General features: G+C 36.5%; 1 protein-coding gene across 2 annotated transcripts in view; it reads right to left on the bottom strand.

Moving 5' to 3' along the window:
* The window catches only part of SMC6 (structural maintenance of chromosomes 6), a 78,343-nt gene that overhangs the window by 37,372 nt on the left and 20,983 nt on the right, over positions 1 to 19,988 (bottom strand). Inside the window, exons 7-17 of one of the 2 annotated variants that reach the window (XM_045447661.1) lie at positions 17,898 to 17,993; positions 16,836 to 16,937; positions 13,890 to 14,009; positions 13,689 to 13,787; positions 10,770 to 10,916; positions 10,409 to 10,497; positions 10,065 to 10,229; positions 9,566 to 9,744; positions 8,280 to 8,484; positions 4,864 to 4,978; positions 2,802 to 2,962 (exon numbers count right to left, since the gene is read on the bottom strand). In XM_045447661.1, coding sequence (XP_045303617.1) covers positions 2,802 to 2,962; positions 4,864 to 4,978; positions 8,280 to 8,484; positions 9,566 to 9,744; positions 10,065 to 10,229; positions 10,409 to 10,497; positions 10,770 to 10,916; positions 13,689 to 13,787; positions 13,890 to 14,009; positions 16,836 to 16,937; positions 17,898 to 17,993 — 1,478 coding nt within the window. The remainder of the gene's footprint in view (positions 1 to 2,801; positions 2,963 to 4,863; positions 4,979 to 8,279; positions 8,485 to 9,565; positions 9,745 to 10,064; positions 10,230 to 10,408; positions 10,498 to 10,769; positions 10,917 to 13,688; positions 13,788 to 13,889; positions 14,010 to 16,835; positions 16,938 to 17,897; positions 17,994 to 19,988) is intronic. The other variant, XM_045447662.1, reaches the window with a different exon arrangement.

The raw sequence follows: 19,988 nt of genomic DNA, 5'->3' as shown, positions 1-19,988 counted from the left end.
TTAGCTTCCACTGATGGTTGCACAACCTTATGAATATAAGAAAAATCTCTAAACTGTATGCTTTAAAATACAGTGAATTTTATAGTATGTGAATTATGTCTAATTTAAGTCACCGTACAAGGATTCAAACTATTTTGGGAACACATATAAGAAAACACGTGTAAGAAACTGCTAAACTGTTACCTTACTTTTGAAAGAGAGATGAGAATGGTCTCACTTTGTATACTTTTCTGCGCTGTTTGGACTACCTCACCATATGCACAGATTCCTTCCTTTCTTTCTTTCTTTCTTTCTTTCTTTCTTTCTTTCTTTCTTTCTTTCTTTCTTGGACTATCTCACCATATGCACAGATTTCTTCCTTCCTTCCTTCCTTCCTTCCTTCCTTCCTTCCTTCCTTCCTATCTATCTATTTTTGAGAGAGAGAGAGAGCTATTTTTGAGAGAGAGAGAGAGAGAGAGAGAGAGTGAACAAGCGAGCATACATGCGAGCAGAGGGCGGGGGTGGGCGGGGGAGGGAAAGAGAGAGAAAGAGAATCCTAAGCAGACTCCATGCTGAATGTGGGGTTCAATCCCAGGACCCTGGGATCATGACCTGAGTCGAAATCAAGAGTCAGACGCTCAAACGACTGCGCCACCCAGGTGCCCCTCTTCTAATTATTTTTTAAAATATCAATAAGGACTATGGAGAAACAGGATCATGAGCTACTTTTGTTTCCCAATTTATACTTTTCTATATTTAAAAGACACTAATGAATTTTTTTAAACTTACAAATATACTGGTTTGGGTCAAAACAGATGACACAAAAGTCATCTAAATATCATTAGAACTTGGTATATTCTCTGTCTTTTTTTTTTTTTTAAAGCTTGGCTTTTTTAAGCTATTAGCTGTTCTCTCTCTTTTTGTAAATTGAGGTGTAGTTTACATGCAATATTACATTAGTTTCAGGTGTACCACAAAGTGATTTAATATTTATATACATTATAAAGTGACCTCCACAAAATCTAGCAGCCAGCTGTTACCAAAGTTGTTAACATATTAATATTAATATACTATACATTACATCTCTATGACTTACTTACTTTCCCACTAGAAGTCTGTACCTTTTAATCCCCTTCCTCTATTTCACCCAACCCCTCATCCTTCTGCAGAGACACTGTTCAACCACCAGATTGTTCTCCATATCTATGCATCAGTTTGTTTTCTTTTGTTTGCTTGTTTGTTTTGTTTTTAAGATTCTACATGTAAGTGAAGTCATACAGTATTTGTCTTTCTCTGTATGATTTATTTAAATGAACATCATACCCAGAACTTGGCATATTTACAATCAGTAGTTTATTGGTTCCCATATTATTTAATAGGGGAAATGATTTTTGAAAAACCAGTTCACCTGACTTTTAAAACAAATGATGTGTCCACTACACATTAGTACAAATACCGTTAGCTAAAAATTGAAGCCAAATATCAACTCGAAACCTTTATTACTAAAATATCGGAATACACAAAAGCAAAAAAAATAAAATAAAATAAATAAACTGTTGGAATCAGAGATCCCGATTTGCTGCTGAGGCATACTTACAATCTTTTCCAAAAATGTCATCCTTTTTTTTTTTTTCTTTAACACTTGGGACATAAATACATGAGGCAATTTTTATTGAAAGAAAAGTGTGAGCCATACAGAGTAACATCACTACGGTATTTTTATATATTTTACACTCGTGTCTATTGAATACCATATAATTTAGCCTTACCCAGTTAAGAATCAGGAAGGCTTGATTTAAATGTCATGGCACAATGGACAAAAACTTACCACTTTACAGGTCACGTTTATACTGGCACATTCCCACATCTATCCCGTCAGAAAGACTTGGTATCAATACAAAATGTGCGTTCAGTGCCATGACACCAAGTTGCTGGTCATTCAACTTTTCTCTGTTGCTAAGAAAGAAGTTTTACCAAATGTTCTGGTATCTATTATAGCTATTTTTCTTTATGCTGCTCTCATGACATAAAAATGACTAATATTATTTGAAAACGAGATCTATTTTGATGAAACTCTCATTTCCCCCTACATATATAAATCACTTAGAATACTTGCACTTTTACTCAATTTTCTTAGATATTCATTTTACTTAAGTTTTTAGTTCTTCTACTGAAGGTTTTCCAGGTCACTAATTCAGTTCCAAAACCCATCAATTCATCAACTGAATTAGTTTGGAAAATCATGGCTTTTTGGTACCAAAAATCCTTTCTGCATGCTTATGCATCTCACTGAATACACTTACTAGCTTGTCATTCAACTTCTCACTTAGGCTCTTCTGGAAGCTCTGTTTTCCTAGATGTATGTTCTAATTCTGCTGACTGATCCTTTTAGAACAGTGCAACTCAAAATACAGTAAGAGATGTTAACAGGGAACTTGAGCCAGAATGTAAACCAGCACACCTATACGCTCACTGAGCAGAGTCAGAGCTGAACGCCAGAACAGTGGTGTAGCTGACGGACACTCTGGGTTCAGGTCTCATCTCCATGCAGACAGGCAGTAAACGATGTGCAGACCAGCTGGTCAAGGGAACACACTTGTGTTCTCCGCCCAAAATACTGTTGTCGAAGTGATGACGAGAAACAACCATCAACCCAGAATTCTACATCCAGCTAAATGATCTTCAAAGCCCGAAAATATTCACAATCCTTCCCTGGAATAACTGCTGCTAGAGTAATATGAAAGGAAGCACACTGCAGGGCGCAGACAGAATACCACAGGGAGCAGTCAGAATACCACAGTAAAGCTTGCACTGACACTAACCTTATCTCAGAATCCACATCTTTGCTTAGGAATTTAGGTCTTGTATTTTCAGATGAATAGTAACGTCCTGCAAAGACCTGATCGCCATCAGCAGTAAACGCTTCTCTACAATTCTTGGGTGGCTTTTGAGACTGCATTACTGCACGAGCTACAGAATTACTCTAAAAAAATAGAGGGAAAAATACATTTTTCAAATTATGCCATAGCCTTTCTGATGCACAATTTCAAAATGCTACCTATCATTATAAGATTCAAGTATTTTTATTTAAACATAAATAAAATCATTCCAGAAAGTTAAAAAAAAGAATTTCAAAAACAACTCAAGATTCAAAGAATTAAAACTTTAGAACACCATAGTAGGGGTGCCTGGGTGACTCAGTCAGTTGGGAGACCAACTTCAGTTTAGGTCATGATCTCACAGTTTGTGAGTTTGAACCCCACATCAGGCTTTGTGCTGCTGACAGGGTGGAACCTGCTTCAGATTCTGTCTCCCTCTCTCTCTGCCCCTCTCCTGCTCAAACGTGCCTGCTCTATCTCTCAAAAATAAATAAACATTAAAAAAAAAAAAAAGAGGGGCGCCTGGGTGGCTCAGTCGGTTCAGCGTCCGACTTCAGCTCAGGTCATGATCTCGCGGTTCGTGAGTTCAAGCCCCGCATCAGGCTCTGTGCTGATGGCTCAGAGCCTGGAGCCTGTTTCAGATTCTGTGTCTCCCTCTCTTTCTGACCCTCCCCCGTTCATGCTCTGTCTCTCTCTGTCTCAAAAATAAATAAACGTTAAAAAAAATTTAAAAAAATTAAAAAAAGAACACCATAGTGCATTGTAAACAATGCTTTATGACAAACTAAGTTCTAATCCGTTTAAAATTAAAAATTATTTTATGTACATTTTCATGTGGGAATATTCATTTTAGACCAGTTCATACAAATCTTTTTCTTTTCTAAATGACTTTTACAGCCTGGAAAGATGTGAGTGAACAGCAAATTACAGTAAAAGATTGGTATACTGAATTACGTGGGGAAGCCTTGAAATATTTAAGCCCTAGAGAGAAGTAAAAAAGGGATTAGACTTAATGGAGGCCTAGCCAACCTCTAGTGACAGACAAGAGGACTTCATTATTTTCTTTCAAGTATCCTTTTCTTTTTTTTTTTTAAGTTTATTTATTTATTTTAAGAGAGACAGAAACAGCATGAGTGGGGGAGGGGCAGAGAAAGAGGGGGAGAGAGAGAATCCTAAGCAGGCTCCTCACTGCCAGCCGAGCCCCACGTGGGGCTTAAAATCACGAAACCACGAGATCATGACTTGAGTGGAAACCAAGAGAGGGATGCTTACCTGACTGAGCCACCCAGGCTCCCCTCAAGTATCCTTCTAAAATATGAGGGAGCCAAGCCCACAAATAATTACAATATTACTTTGCAACATACATACTATATATACATTTAAATTACTGACACCATTACTTCTCAATTTCCAATAATGAGAAAAACAAACTCTACTATGCTTATTTTGGTTAGATCTCTGTTTTGAATTTCCTTGTTCCTTCTCAGCAAATTTATGTCAATAGATGAAACACAGTTTGGTGATTTAATCCAACAAGTACATAAAAATACACACATAAATGAAAAATATTGACTTATTTTACGATACTTTCAAAATTTTAAGAAAAAGAACGCATGAAATATCAAGTAGACTATTTGTTTAAAAAATAGAATAATAACATACTTATCTGTAAAGGTAAATAAAAAACGGATCTGGCAACCAATCAAGAAAGAAAGAAACAAAAACAAAATTATAGCATCATTCACCAAAATAATATGTATTTGTGAAATGATTTACTGAGGAATAGCCAAAAGTTAAAAAAGTTCTCTCAGGCAGAAAACGCACAAACCACCCAGTTCTATGTTATTCTATAGTGTTCTATGTTATTCTATAGTGTTCTATGAGGTAAAAGCACAATGGTAAAACATATTAATAACTCCAGAATACAGAAGGGGAACAGGAATTTATATAACCAATTTCAATTCTGGAAACTGAAAAATAATACAAAATACAGCAAACATCTTACTTTGATCAGAAGCACCGTCTCTATACTTCTCATGTCAATCAGGCTGTTTGCAACAACTGCATTATCTATTTCTAAAGCAGTCAGGACTGTTGGAAAGTCTGGATGATAAGCAGCTCTAGAACACAAAAATATAGAAATATCAACTTATCAAACTTTACTTTTATACATATATATATTTTTGAGAGATGAGAGTGAGCACATGAGTGTACGCGTGGGGGAAGGGCAGAGGGAGAGGCAGAGAGAGAATCCTAAGCAGGCTCCATGCCCAGCACACAGCCTGATGATGCAGGGCTCCATCCCGGGACTCTGGGATCATGACTTGAGATGTAATCAAGAAGTGGACTCTGAATGGACTGAGCTACCCAGGCGCCCCTTATGTATATGCCTTTTTAATGTGTGACTATAGATAACAATGGAAAATATCTGATAACATTTGAGAACATTTGTAATAGGTTTATTTTATTTAAACAGCAAACGCTTATATCATGTGCTAGGCATTCTAAGAATATTATAAATATTAGCTCACTTAAATCCTCAGAGTAACTATATGAGATTGATAATATTACTCTCCCCCTTTAAAGGAATTTTTTTTCTTTAAGTTTATTTATTTATTTTGAAAGAGTGTGCGAGCAGGGTGGAGGGGTGGAGAGAGAGCCAGTACTGTCAGTGCAGAGCCCTACATGGGGCTTGACTCTGTGAACTGTAAGTTCATGACCTGAACCAAGATCAAGAGTCAGGCACTCAACCGACTGAGTCACCCTGGTGCCCCAGTGAGTTTGCTCTTAAGATGGAGGAGGAAAACCACTGACCTAAGATGTTTAAAGGGGAGAGAAGTCAGTGGAGTAGGAACATTTAAAGTTCAGGAGAGAGTTGAAGTAATGAAAAGAAATGGTTCACAAATCAGGGAAGAAAGCATGTAATTCAGAGCCTACGGGGATTAATAAACAGCTTTAGAGAGAAAGAGCATCTCCTCTGTTGAGTGGGAGAAGACGTACAGACGCAGACAAGGTTGTGGGTGGTTAGCATGCTAAGCAGTTCCATATCCTCTATTTCCTCTGAAAAGAGGGAACAAGGCCATCTGCAAAGGAAAGGAAACTACTCCGAGTATCTCCTGGGAAGCTATGCACTTTCCCGGGGAATCTCTGTTGAGGTTCCTCAATATGAGCCCAATATTCCTTATTCATTCTAATATTCCAATAGTGTTTCACTGTTCTTTTCTGCATTAAAATAACATGGATAATTTTAAAATTTAGCATTTGAACCACAATATATACTGATAAAGTTCTTCACAAGAAAATCATCCCTCCAAAACGTCTGTAAGGCAGCTAAAGTTGAGAGAATATTACATGTACCCAACTTGTCAATACTCTTCAACACCTAAAAGTAACATCCAACTTCCTCTAGTACCCCACCAACTTGAACTTCAACATAATACCCGACTACTCTGAAAGGCAAACACGGACTGTGTCATACTCTGGAGCCACTCCATTACTCTAACTTCCTACTGTTACCACGAGCTACAGCCTTCCTGGCTGACCATGCCTGTCAAATCTGCTAACTTCCTGCGGCCCACCTACAGGTTTTCTCCCAGGCCTCACTTGCTTCCTTCTCCAGCCAAAGCCGCATGGCCAGTCATGAACTACTTTCCCAGCAGCACTCTCAACTGCTTCTCTCTTCTCCTGCAACACCTACCCACTCTAAAAAATTCTAATGCAGTATTAATCCAACAGTACACATTCTCTCTACTCAAACCTATTAAAAAATAAAAAATCCTGCAGCTACCACAGGTGTCTGAATCCTAAGTAGACTTTGGTTCAGCTTCCTCTCTCACTCTCCCAAACCTACCCAACTGGTGAGGCCCTCATTCTCAGCACATGGATTCACCTACTTCTGAGAAGTGACCTCAGGCTGCACAAATGTAGCTCTCACTCTGCACCACCTCCCAGGATGTGCTATGCTGCTAGGAGCCTGGAGCCACAATCCCCAGGGAATCTCTGGGGACACAGCATGCCGGTAGGGCAGCACCAGGCTTTCCTACTCATGGCAGTCCTCACAGCGGCTCACGGAACCATCCCGACAGTTCAGGACCCAAGGTCCTGGTCCCCAAATGACAGTGCCAGTGAAAGAGGATATTCCTCACAGAAGTCAATCTCTCATAGCCATCCCCCAGGGGCAGTTTCCAAGGTCCCCGTAGGGAAACGCCCAATTACGAGTCACCACGCTGGAAGACCAGGTGTTCAGAGTTGTCCCGCTTCAGATGCAACTAACCTGTCAGGGGTCATTTTTTACCATAAGCAATGCTGTCTGGTAGCACACCGGAAATTTCACTTTTATCAGGTCTTAGAAGTCAGGAATCAAAGCTAGAAACTAATGTAGGGTCAAATTTTTCTGCAGATTGAGAAAACACTTCACCTCCAACTCCCAAATCCTTATACCTAGCCTAAAAGCTCAAAATGGACAGTTCCAAAACAGGACTTACCCTCTTTTGACAAATCCACTTTTTCCTTGTACTTCTCCTGAACCACACACCTGCTAAGCACTCACTCCAGCCAGAGACCTGGAAGGCATCCTCAATTCTTTTGTTTTCTTACATTCAAGTGACAGGGTTTACTGATTTTGTCCTAAATAACACTTTTAATCTGTCCCTTACTATCCATAATGCACATGCTATTTTTTTGCAGAATAATTTATGATGCCGTGCCACCATACGTTTTGCACATAGAATTCTATTTGCCCACAAAGCAATTAACCCTTGTCTGTCACTAGACAAACTCATCAGTTCAGGAGACTAATCATTTGTCCTCTTTTCTCGAATTTCTTCCTTAATCTAGCTACTAACATCTAACGTGTAATTACTTTCTCATCTGAACTACATCTGCATTTTGTGATCTAATTTTACCAAAGCTGAAGATTAAATTAGAAAGTATGTACTATATTTAAAAGTAAAGTGAGTAGCTAGTCAGCAGTTAGCAAAGAGGCCAGTTTGGGTACTGGGCCCTTGAGGTTTATTACGGTCATCAAAGAAAACAACCATGGTTCTTTAAGGGATCTGCAAAGCACCTTGAGAGTTGAACCGTGAGTAATGAGCGTCAAAGCTCTTTGTTAGTACACCCCCCACATACCCCTTAATTTGCCTAGGTCTGTATCACTTCCCTCAGCATTGGTTCTATGCCACACTGCATCTCTCTCCCTGTTCTGGCTCCCACAACACACCTCGTGTAAGGAGCTCAAGGCCAGGGAGCAGGTCTTATTTACCTATGCATCTCCAGTGCCTAGGCTGAAATTAAAGAAGCGGCTTGATGAAATTTCATCAAGTCAGTACTACATATTTGGTTAACATAAAATTTTTTAATTCTTTCTGATCTTGCACATGATTAAGCAATTCCAGAAATGGCACTTAACTAGTGATACCTTACCTGTGTCTTACATCGTACATCTCATTCCGAAACTCAGAAACTATTATCTGTGGCCGTGAGGTCCCTCGTGAATAAAACTTTTCCATCAGTGCCTGAAGGACTCTTTCATCAGCATGGTTATGGCAACAATAGGCTTGCAGAAGTCCCTTTAAGCAAGATTCGATAGCCAAAGCAAGCTCAGGGTCCCGAAGATGAATGCAAGCTCCTAAAGGTGAGAAAATTATTAAAAGGTCCATAAATCCTTACTTTGAAATATTAATGTAACTATCTTTTTATAACAGTTTATAATTGACTTCAAAATATTTTCATATAAAGTATAGATGACATTACAGATCTTCTGTTAGCTAAATGGGAAATACCCACTTATCCGTTGGATACACTGGAAAGAAAACTCATCAAATCCTATGAAAAGAACTGTCCGACTCATTCCAATGTAAATCAGCAGAGGCCTTTCTATGTAATCGGATACTATTCCAGCCTCTGAATGGCATTTTGAATATCAAACCAAAAGGTTTACATACAGATCCTTTATTATTTTCTGTAAAACTGATTAACATTGGGATTTAAAAACAGAGAAGAAATGCCTCATCCATTGAAACAGATCCTGGTACAGAGGTACATATCATTTACATGAAGAGACATCACCATAATATAGTATGTAATGCCACATTTCCACAGTAAATATATTTAGTAATAAAATATATATATATTTATCTTTACAGCATCATTTTCCCCTAATGATATTACAGAATTAGAGATAATTTCTCAGGAGAACTCAAAAGACATGTATAAATTTTTAATCTTCTGTATATATGGGGATAATGAAATAAACCCAGGTTTTCCAGTTGAAAAAGGACTTAGAAACAATCCTAAATAGAAACTAAGAAAAGATAAGTCATTTTATAAAAGTTACACAAAACTCAGGTGGTGAGAATTCTTCTATCTTGATGTCACTGGATTTTCCAACTAATCAATTATATTTAAATTAGTTAACTCATTTATTCATTCATTCAGGAAAAAAATCTGAATCAGATTATTCAACTCTATAGTTACTTTTCCTAAGTTATCTTGCTTTTGGCTATTTTATGCTTTAAAGATACAAAAGGAAAATTATAAAGTTTAAAGTGATTTTTGTTATTATTTCTTAAAATATATACAATTAAAATCCACATATAATTACATAGCCCTTTGATAACACTTTTAAAACTAGATTCAAGAGAACCTTTCCTGAAAATAAAACCTTATTTCTAATGTTCCTTGTGTCCTGACCAAATGGTGACAAATACCTAAAGGGCCTATGGGTTTACAGGTAAAACGCCCGCGCCTATAGGCGTCATCTATTGCTTCAAGAAGAGCTGGCACATGAGGCCCAAATCTTTTCAGTCGATCGGTTTTACTATCTTTCAGTTCTTTCAGTTGCCTCTGATTATAGCTCAGTATATGCTTCACATCTAGTTCTTCTCGCCTACAAAATAAAAGCAAAAAACCAGAAGAAATATGTGCTACAATCATACAGGAATATCCAGCCTTTCCCCCCTAACACCTGCCTACCAGTGAATGACCCAGCTACCCAAAAGACTAAAGGCAGATTTATTTGAAAATGATTGTGTTACTGGAGAAAAATCATCACAAGTCGTCAAAACTTCACACACACACACACATACACACACACACCTTATTCAGGACATAAACCAACAATGAAACATGTTTTCTGTCTTCATAAACACCAAACTACAGAATTTTCAAGTGATTAAAAATAATCATCCTCAGGATACTGAAACTTACTTAATTCTCACCCGTTCTTCTTTGTCCTTTTCTATGGCTTGCTGAAACTGTTCAATCTCTTGATTGATTGAACTTTCCTGATCCTGCAAGGCCTTTACTCTCTCTTTTAACCAAGATATTTTTTTTTGCCTTTCCAATCGTTCAGGTTCCAAAGATTGATCGGTACTAACAGTAAATAATCCAAAATAGAAAATGTTATATGAAAACTTGAATGTTTAGAAAACCACAAAGCAATGTAATAAAATTCCTTTAGCAATAGTATGGAAAATCTGATACTCCATTTCACTGAGGGCACTGTTGTATAAAATGAGGTAATCATGCACAATGCAAAGTAACCATCTTACCTTTTCTTTAGTTCTTCAATTCTTTTGCAAAGCTGTTCATCATCTTTCATTAATGCTCTATACTCATTTAGAGAACGGTTATATAAAACCTAATAAAAAATAAGACATACTTTGATAAAATAAATATATATATCCTATTCAAATCCACTTTTGCCAAATCTTCAAATCAGAGGCTAAATATATGCAGAAATATATTTTTAAAACAAAGTACATAAATGGCCACATGAAACTTACATTTTTTTAAATCTGTAAGCAACATAGATCTTACTTAATTATAAAACCCCTCCTTTTAAAAGTAAGTGAACAGTATTTGTATTTGATACATAGTATTTAATATTTCAGGCTGGAAAATTTCTCTCACCTCAGCTTCATTATAGGTCCTTTTCTTAGCCGTAACATCTGTTTTCAGCGCCATACATTCTGGTGCCCGTGCATTTGTCTCTTGACTAATCTTTTCTAGTTTATCTTGAATATCTTTGTATTTTTTTTCTGCCTCATTAAGTCTAACCTTTAAGAAAATAACATTTTGAAGTGTATTTTAATTTTCTTCAATAAACAGAAAAAAATTTTAAGTTATATATAGTTCACATCCAATAATAAACTTGGTTTCACTCTAAATAATCTCAAGACATCAGGTAAGCAAACATAATTATATAAAATACTAGAATATAATTTTTTTATTTGAGAGAGAGAGTGTGTGAGAGGAGGAGAGGGTCAGAGGAAGACAGAGAGATCTAATGCTCAGCATGGAACTTGACACGGGGCTTGATCCCACAATCAGAGTCAAAAGCAAGAGTTGGATCCTCAACCAACTGAGCCACCCAGGTGCCCTCTAAAATATAATTTTAATTCCATATTTCTTTATTCAACAAAAGTACTATCTTCTGGGGATACAAAGATACAGTAACAATGGTCTTCAGGTAACATAATAAATGGGAGAGAGGCACAATTTATCAGAGAACAGACATGGAAATTGATCATACAGTTTGGACGCAATAAAGCTTAAGTAGGCTATATCTATTTAGAACTGTGGAAGCACAGAGAAAGAACCTAGAGGTCTGCCAGAAAAAGTCAAGAATGCCTTCAAAGCAGAAGTAGCATTTGAGCTGAGACTTGAAAGATTAATCAAAATGTCCCTGGAGAAAAGTTGGGGAAAGGTGTTAGAGGCAGATGGAAAAGCATGTAGAAAGGCACTAGTCCTTCTTTGGGAAATGAAAATATTTAAACTAAGAACATAGTGGTGAGAGCTGAGCCCGAACGGTCAAAGAGTGTGAATTCCTAACGATCAGGTTACAACTTAACCCTCCAGACAACAGAGACAGAAGACATTAACCAAATCTGTATGTTAGATCACTTTGAAAGCACATGCAGGGTGAAGGGAAAATTACCGGAAACAACATCAGTAAGGAGTTAATATTCCAAAGCAAAAAAGAATGAGAAACCAAAGCAGGGCACTGACAAAAAGAATGGATGAGAAGGGACAAATAAGAGAACTATTAGATCAGGGATCAGCAAACTTTTTCCAGCAAGAGCCAGATAGTATAGTAGACACTATTTCTTTGCAATCCTTCCATTCAATAGTTATTCTATAATCTATGACCATGCATACACTACACGAGAGGTTTTGTGTAAGACATGGTGGGAAGGATACAATTATAAAATAAGATTGTTCTTACCCTCCAGAAAGTACCCAAATGCTTAAGTGGGGCAAACGCCTATAGAACTGAAGTATAATGAAGCCTCAAGATCCTCCTTTTCCCATTTGAAAAAAGGTGAACATCTATTACTCAGACTAGATTCCATTTTTATTTTATTATTTTTACTTTTATTTCTTTAAAGATTTTATTTTGAAGTAATCTCTACACCCAATGTGGGGCTCAAACTTGCAACCCCGAGATCAAGAGTTGCATGCTCTACCTACTGAACCAGCCAGGCACCCTTGGATTCCATTTTCAGATTGGAGATTATCTAAAGAGAAAAGTAACCTAAAGTCCTCCACTATGATAAGCTAAGAAGTGAGGATGAGGAAATACTGGCAAAATAAACAATTCTAGAATATTCTCGCAGAAATGAAAATCCAAGGTAAGAAAAGTAGGTGGGTTGAACTTCCATTTACTACCTGAAGAGGGAGTACGAAATTCAGCTTATTTCTGTAATTTTTACATATTTATCTGTTTTGATGGATTAATGTCATAATTCTTAAAACGAAAAAACATATCTGCATACCTGGAGGAGAGACAGGAAAAAGCAAGGTGGGGGATATTATGTCCTATACTACAAACTAAGCTTGGGGGCCAAAAATTCGTAAGTAAAACAAAATACTATGAGGTTAGTCCAGCCACACTGAGCAGATGGGGCTTCTATAAAAAAGAAAAGGCTAGGACTTCTACCTCTGGCATGACAATGTGAGGAATTCTGCACTGCTGGCTACATACCCTTGGGAACATACTAAGAAACCACTTAAGTGTAAATTTTTAATGTGTGAATTGTATGGTATATAAATTATATCTTAATAAAGCTGTTAAAAAAAAAGAACGAAAAGACAAGTATAAAGAGTGGATCTGCTATATGGTAAAAAGGTCTACATGCACACCCCCAACAGAGAATTACTGCTTTTATTTACCATTCAACCAACTTCTACCTCTAGGCCCAAGTGGAAGACTTATGGTTTTTCTTGAATCTTACATAAATAGCATAGTTTCCACCTGGGCTCTTAGATCTCAGCTTGAAATTAACTTTATAGACCTAACAACCTGTCCCACATGTGTTCTACCTACATGGAATCCTCTGATGGTTCTGGGCCCTAAACTTCAGTTCCCTGTAAGTTATGGTAGCAGCCTCTGGGCATTGTGTTCAGTTTTGAATTGTTACACTTCATGATACTTAACTTTAATGCTATTCTAATTCACTATTATCCTAGCACCTCAAGACTTCTTATGTTGCCACTGCTAACGAACCCAGAGTAAAAGCTTCAGGCTGTAGCATCTCTAGTTGGTAACAAAGTACCATTGTCTGCAAGCATGAGTTCAGAGTGCGACATCACTGGGCTCAACTGGCTGATCATGTCCAAATACAACACTCTTTTAAAAAAGAGAGTTGCCACAATAATCCTTGAACAAAAGTTTAGGTCAGATTCACCTAATAAATTAGGTAATAAATTCACACACAGACAGATATATAGGTTGACACTTCTACTTTTGTTAAGTCTTTTAAAATAGTCTAATATGAGTAATCTCGTATGATTAAACTAACAAATCTGTATTAGAAAAACTACAATTACCTGCTGTTCTTCCATCTTCCTGTCAAGTCTAGCAGCACGATCTTCTCCGATTTTGATATTATCTCTGATAGCATTCAATTGCTTTTCAATTTCATTGACCTACAAAGAAATTACACAGTAAATCATGTAGAAGACTAACTGTAACCAAATATATTCTGCATATTAAAAGTATAAGTGAATAAGTAATTAAGTAAAAATTACCACTGCCCAAGCCATTTCATGTTTCAAATATTCTAAATTAGTCTTCATTGTACTTAAGCCAGCAATACTCTGAAAACGTTCTTCTTTTTCCAAACACTGGCGTTTTAGTTCAATAAGTCGCTTAAAAAAAGAAAAAAAGGAAATATTTCTTACTGACATTAGAAAGACACGACATTTTACAAATGTATTTCTTTTAAGTGTACTGCCTTAATGGTATTAAAAAAGATATGCAAAGAAATGTCTTCTTCTAAGATGAAAACAATACTTTTGGTTCTTTGATATGCTTTGACTAGGTACAACTATTTTCTTAATTTCTGCACTATAAAAATGGCCAAATACTATTCTAATGATGATCAAAGGAACAAAGGGTTTAAGACCTCACAAGTGCAGACAAATCACAAAACTCAGTTTCCCGCTTCTCTTGACACCGTATCTGAGAGACGGAATGGTCTATTCTTCTGGGCAAAGTATACCCAGCACCCTTTCCAAAGATAATGGAAGATGTAGAAGACATTTATTCCTAAAAGCTAAGTAAGCTACAATTTTTAAAATCTAAGTTGTCACTTAACAGTAAATAAAATCATTAAATATCAGAGTGACATTAGAACAGCTTCTGAAGTAGCTCCTAGACTTCATATTCTGTACACCAGGGTAGATAGATGGCCTCTCCCGTTCACTGGTGCTGACCATCTTCAACCAGGGCCTCACACTGTAGATCTACAAGGGTGTCCCTACAAGTCACTTTCCCAATTTCCAGGATTATTTCAATCCATTATCACTCTCTTCACACCTCACACACATGCCCCCGTGCTAATCCTCACTGATTCTCCCTGCCTCCTACCTCAGGGAATTTAGTGGCCATCAGATGGAAACTCCAACCTCCAATAGCCTTATCTACAAACCTAACGCAGTCACAGCTTCCTTACACTGAAGAGGAGGGGCCTTCATTACACTGAAGTCCAGTCCCCATCTATCTATACCTTTTGCAGTCAAATGCTCTACCCCTGAGCTATACCCCCTATCTATATCTTTTGGATGCGACCACTTGCTTCTGCCTTCTTGGGAGGTCTAAATTACTTCATTTCTCATCCCATCTTTTCATCTTTGTTTCCACTTTATCCTCTTCACTGACTCCCTTCCACTATCATTTTTATTTCTTGGAGACTGCTTCCCTCCTCTCACCATCCCTCTTCTGGCACTGTTCATCCTTCATTTCTCATCTTAGACATCAGCCTTAACAAATCCACCCTTCCCGAATCCCTACACCCCAGCACTAATACCCTATTAAGTGCTTTTGCACAAACCCAGTCACAAATTAGTGACCACCATACTCAAGTTATTTACCATCTGGTTCCTGCTGAGTAGTTAGGTCTGTGACCCCACGAGCCCTCAAGCCCTGGTATATATTGGCTGTTTATGGCCACAGACAAAGCACAATGCCAGGAGGCACACAGTGGAACTTATTATTTGTTGGCCGAATGCTTTCTAGTTTCTAACCTTCACATACTGTTTCCTATAGATTTAGTTATTCAAATTCGGAGTTTATTTTGAGAATATAACGTTCTTCCTATAGATTTAGCTATTTAAATCCAGAGTTTAAGAATACAGGATATTTAATTAATATTTAATTAATTAATTAGAAAAAAGTTCTTATTAAGTGCACATTATACATACGGAACTCTGCTACATGATATAGGGAAGTGCTTCTTTAACTTCATAATTAAAATATCTTTACTAGTTGATAACAAAGTATACTATGGAGAGAGTGGGTGTTTAACCCCCCCCCCCACTGTCTAAAGCAAACAAATTTCTTCAAAGTCCTGACTTATTATTTTAAAAATAATAAATGTAACATATACTTTTACTTTTTTCTGAATATGCAAATATTTCCTTTCCCCAATAATACTGATACTCCAAGAAACTGTGCTATATTAATTCTGTGGTTTACAGTGCCTCCTTGTACACTACCACATACCTGGGGTTTAAAGGGACAATGTGGGGAATAAAAATAAATATACCCATCCTTGCTTCTTAAGTTTTCATACAGCCACAGACCTAATTTTACATATGCAATCCTGAAAACTTGAAGTAAAAGGGCCAGTGTGACATCTAACTAAAGGTGACCTGGATCAATCATTAGTACAATTCTGTGTCAAAAGCACAAGCTAAGAAACAGCTGAAAGCTGAACTGGTTGTATGAAACTGACTAACAAAAGAATAAGATACAGAATCACACAAAAATTGGTGGACTTAATGTACTGGACGAAAGGCTCAAACGTAAGCCTTATGACTTTGAGGTCTCTGATTATCAGACAGAAGGTTGGATCTTCAGGAATCTGAAGAAGAAAGTATAAAAACAAAATACAGCAGATGTAAAAACAAATTTAAGTAAGTCACGCTGGCTTGAGTAATTTCAAATTCACAAAGATATGCACAGCTGCTAACCTGGCAAGTTCAGATGTGACAGTTGCCACCAAGCTATCAGTGCTTAATGAATGTTAACAATTTACCAATGTGATGAAATACTTATCTACCATATATAATTACATGTGCATTTAATACGTTTAATATCAGCTTGAGGCTTGTGCTTCTTTTGCCATCATAAGAAATACTACAGTTTTCAAACGACTTATAGTGAGAATTAGTGATACCTTATTGTAGAACCAGTAAGTCATATATCCAGGCATAAGTATGTAAAATATTGCCCTGTCCTCTAGTTTATAACTTAACAGAGGAAAATGTGTACATGCCGATTATTACATAACAAAGTAAAGGCTAATAAAATACCCTGAATATAAAAACCACCCTTCGTATATTTCATAGAGTACCATGAAAGTGCTATTAGTTTTCTATAGCTACGTATTTATATATAAGTATATAATTTTACAGTAGCATTTATCTTATATAATTTGACCTCAAAAATATTTGCATCAAGTGTTTACAAACCTCTTCTCCTTGATTTATCTGCTCCTTTGTTCTTTCTTTTGTTTCCATAATGTACGAATAATCTTCCTTCATCTGCTCAAGTTGGGTTGCTTTCATAAAGAACTGTATCAATAAGGAAAACACAATTAGGAGTCTGTAAACTTCCATGAACTGTAAAAAAAAAATTTTTGGACTAATTATGTAAAAAGACACTAAAAACAATCTTGAGCAAGTAAACATATACACAAAAGAACATGTTTTCAGACCCCAAATTTATTTCACTTACTCTGTGCACATCTACACTTTACTTGAAAGAACTCTTAAAAGCCTATGTAAGAAAACACTTTTGGTGTGATAATAATACCATCTTAAAAACTCACGTTCACTATTCTTTCATTCTTTAAGCAAGTATGAAAAAAAGAGAAAACATCCATATCCTTGATCTTTACACATCTTAAATTTTTAGAAAAGGAAATAGTGAAATCCATTCAAAAGTTACAGCATAAGTTTTAGTAGAAGTCAAATACTTTGCTAGCTTTATAATTTAAGGTTTAAAGGTTGTTATGCATGACCAATCATTCCTTTTAATTTTCTTAAAGATTAATTTTAGAATAATCCGTTCTCTCTCAGAATTCAGAGCCAAAGAGTGAAAGCAAGAATTTACCATGAAAATTACATTTCTATCATACCTACTTAGAACTTTCCTAAATTAGCCCTACACTATTACTATAAATCAATGGCTTTAAAAAAAAAAAAAAAAAAAAAAAACTCAAGGGACCCTTAGGTGGCTCAGTCAGTTAAGCTTCTGACTCTGGATTTCCTCTCAGGCCATGATCTCATGGCTCTTGGGTTCGAGCTCTGCACCAGACTCTGCACTGACAGTGCTAGGCCTGCTTGGGATTTTCTCTTTCTCTCTCTCTCTCTCTCTCTCTCTCTCTCTCCCCCACCCGTGATCATTCTCTTTTTCTCTCAGAATAAATAAACATTTTTTAAAAACTCAGTATTTATAACATGAGCAAAAGTTATATTCAGTATATATGCTTAATCTAGAAATCTATTCTTTTTTGATAAATTCATATTTACTTTGGTGTTCCTTACTTTGTATTTGTCTCCCTCATTTTTAGACTGCAAGAACTGCTTGCTCATCTCTTGTGTTAAAACAGAAACTGGATTATCCACCTGAAATAAGTAAGAAAGATTATTTCTGATTATTTCATTTTAACGACTTAAGATAAACCGACTGAAATACAGAATACAATTCACCCATGGCGTCATCAAGAAGGCTAAGGTTAGGGTATTAGGGTAAGTACACAAAGAAAAAATGTTAGTTATTAATGTAGGGAAAATATTTCAATATTTCATGATACTAAAATAAATAGCATAGTCAAAATTTTTCTGCCACTATATGAGGGCACAAGAAATCTCTGAAGAAGTATTTTTATTAGAAAGTTGTTACTTCTTTCACCTGTTTTATAGAATATCACTCCTATGCTACTGGTTAACAATCAGACAACAGTGAATAAAGCTCTCAACTGACTTGGGTTCTTGTCTCTCACCCCCTATGTTGCCCTGGGCAAGTTAGTTTCTCCAACTAAATACAAAAGGTCCAACTTTGTTATTTCTTAATGTTTATTTTGAGAGAGAGAGAGAGAGAGCAAGAACACAGTGGGAGAGGCAGGGAGAGAGGAGAGAGAGAGAATCCCAAGTAGCAAGAGAATCTCAAGTATAATACAGAACCTGACGCAGGGGCTCAATCTCACAAACGGTGAGATCATGACCTGAGCCAAAATGAAGAGCTGGCTGCTTAACCGACTGAGCCACCCAGGCAGCTCCCAACTTGGTTATTTCTAATAGGAATTATGATGACAAGTAGTGATTATTTTTCTTTCAGATTTGTTATTTCTTCATGAAGATATTATAAAATAAGTCGAAATGCTGGAGTTATTTCTACCTTTTGGAGGAGGAGTCATTTAAAATAAGCTATTGCTTGAATTAAACTATCTGTAACTAGCAAGTTAAAGTACAGTTAAAGTAACAGTAAAGTACAGTAACTCATCAAAGTACAGGTGAAAAAGTTTAAAAAACATATAACTTGCTTCAGAAAAATTCAAGGTCATTACTCATTTATGTCTTTGGCATTAATAAGAAAATAATTTACATACTAGAAAATAATACGGTTTGAAAGTTATGGAATATGTAGGACCAGTATAAATGAAAAAAATTTTAAACTCCTTCATTTTACCATCTGTAAAATTTGGGGTCTTCTAAGATAACAAAACCATTTATGCAGTTATAAAGAAACCTCTACAGGGGTGCCTGGGTGGCTCAGTTGGTTAAGTGTCTGACTCTTGATTTCAGCCAAAGTCATGATCTCAGGGTGGTGAGATTGAGCCCCGCATTGGGCTCCACACAGGGCATGAAGCCTGCTTAAGATTCTCTCTCTCCTTCTGCCCTTTCTCCACTTTCTCTCTCTCTCAAATTACAAAAACAAAAAACAAACTTCTACATGCCACTTTTTATTATTTTTAGCACTACTATTATATAGGTAGGCCACACAGACTGCCACATATTTTTTACAAAGCTTGCCCTATATCTTCATTTCACATTCCATTTGACTTCTTAAAAACAAGACCTAATGTTCTAGTCTTTAATGACAAGACATTTTAACCAACTTTGAATAAGTTAACTTCACCAAAACTTATATTCTTTTGTCTACAACTTTTTGGTTGTTTTTGAAATGGGATTCCTAGTTCCTACCCTACTCTAGGGATTATGTAAGAACCTTGTAGCTTTACCTGTCGAGACTCTAGAACAAGCAAAAGGCAAGCACAAACAGGTAAACTTCAGAGAAAGGATAAGAAGACTAGGCACAGGGGACAAAATAATCAGGTACTTAAAGACATTAAATATTCTCCTCCCACTTGGTTATTCTAGGCCACCAATGTCTAATAGATACATAATGCAAATCACACAGATAATTTTAAATCTGCTAGTGGCGATATTAATAAACAGGGAAAATATGAATTAACATATAACCTATATAAAAATTGAATTATTCCTTTGCAGTAACTCTTCAAAATCTCATATGTATCTCACACTATAGTACATCACAATTTGGACTACCTACATTTCAAGTGCTTAATACCCGCACGTAGCTATGGTTATTATACAGGT

This window comes from Leopardus geoffroyi, chromosome A3 (genome assembly GCF_018350155.1).
Source record: "Leopardus geoffroyi isolate Oge1 chromosome A3, O.geoffroyi_Oge1_pat1.0, whole genome shotgun sequence".
Lineage (NCBI taxonomy): Eukaryota > Metazoa > Chordata > Mammalia > Carnivora > Felidae > Leopardus > Leopardus geoffroyi.
This window is presented reverse-complemented; position numbering and strand designations above follow the sequence as displayed.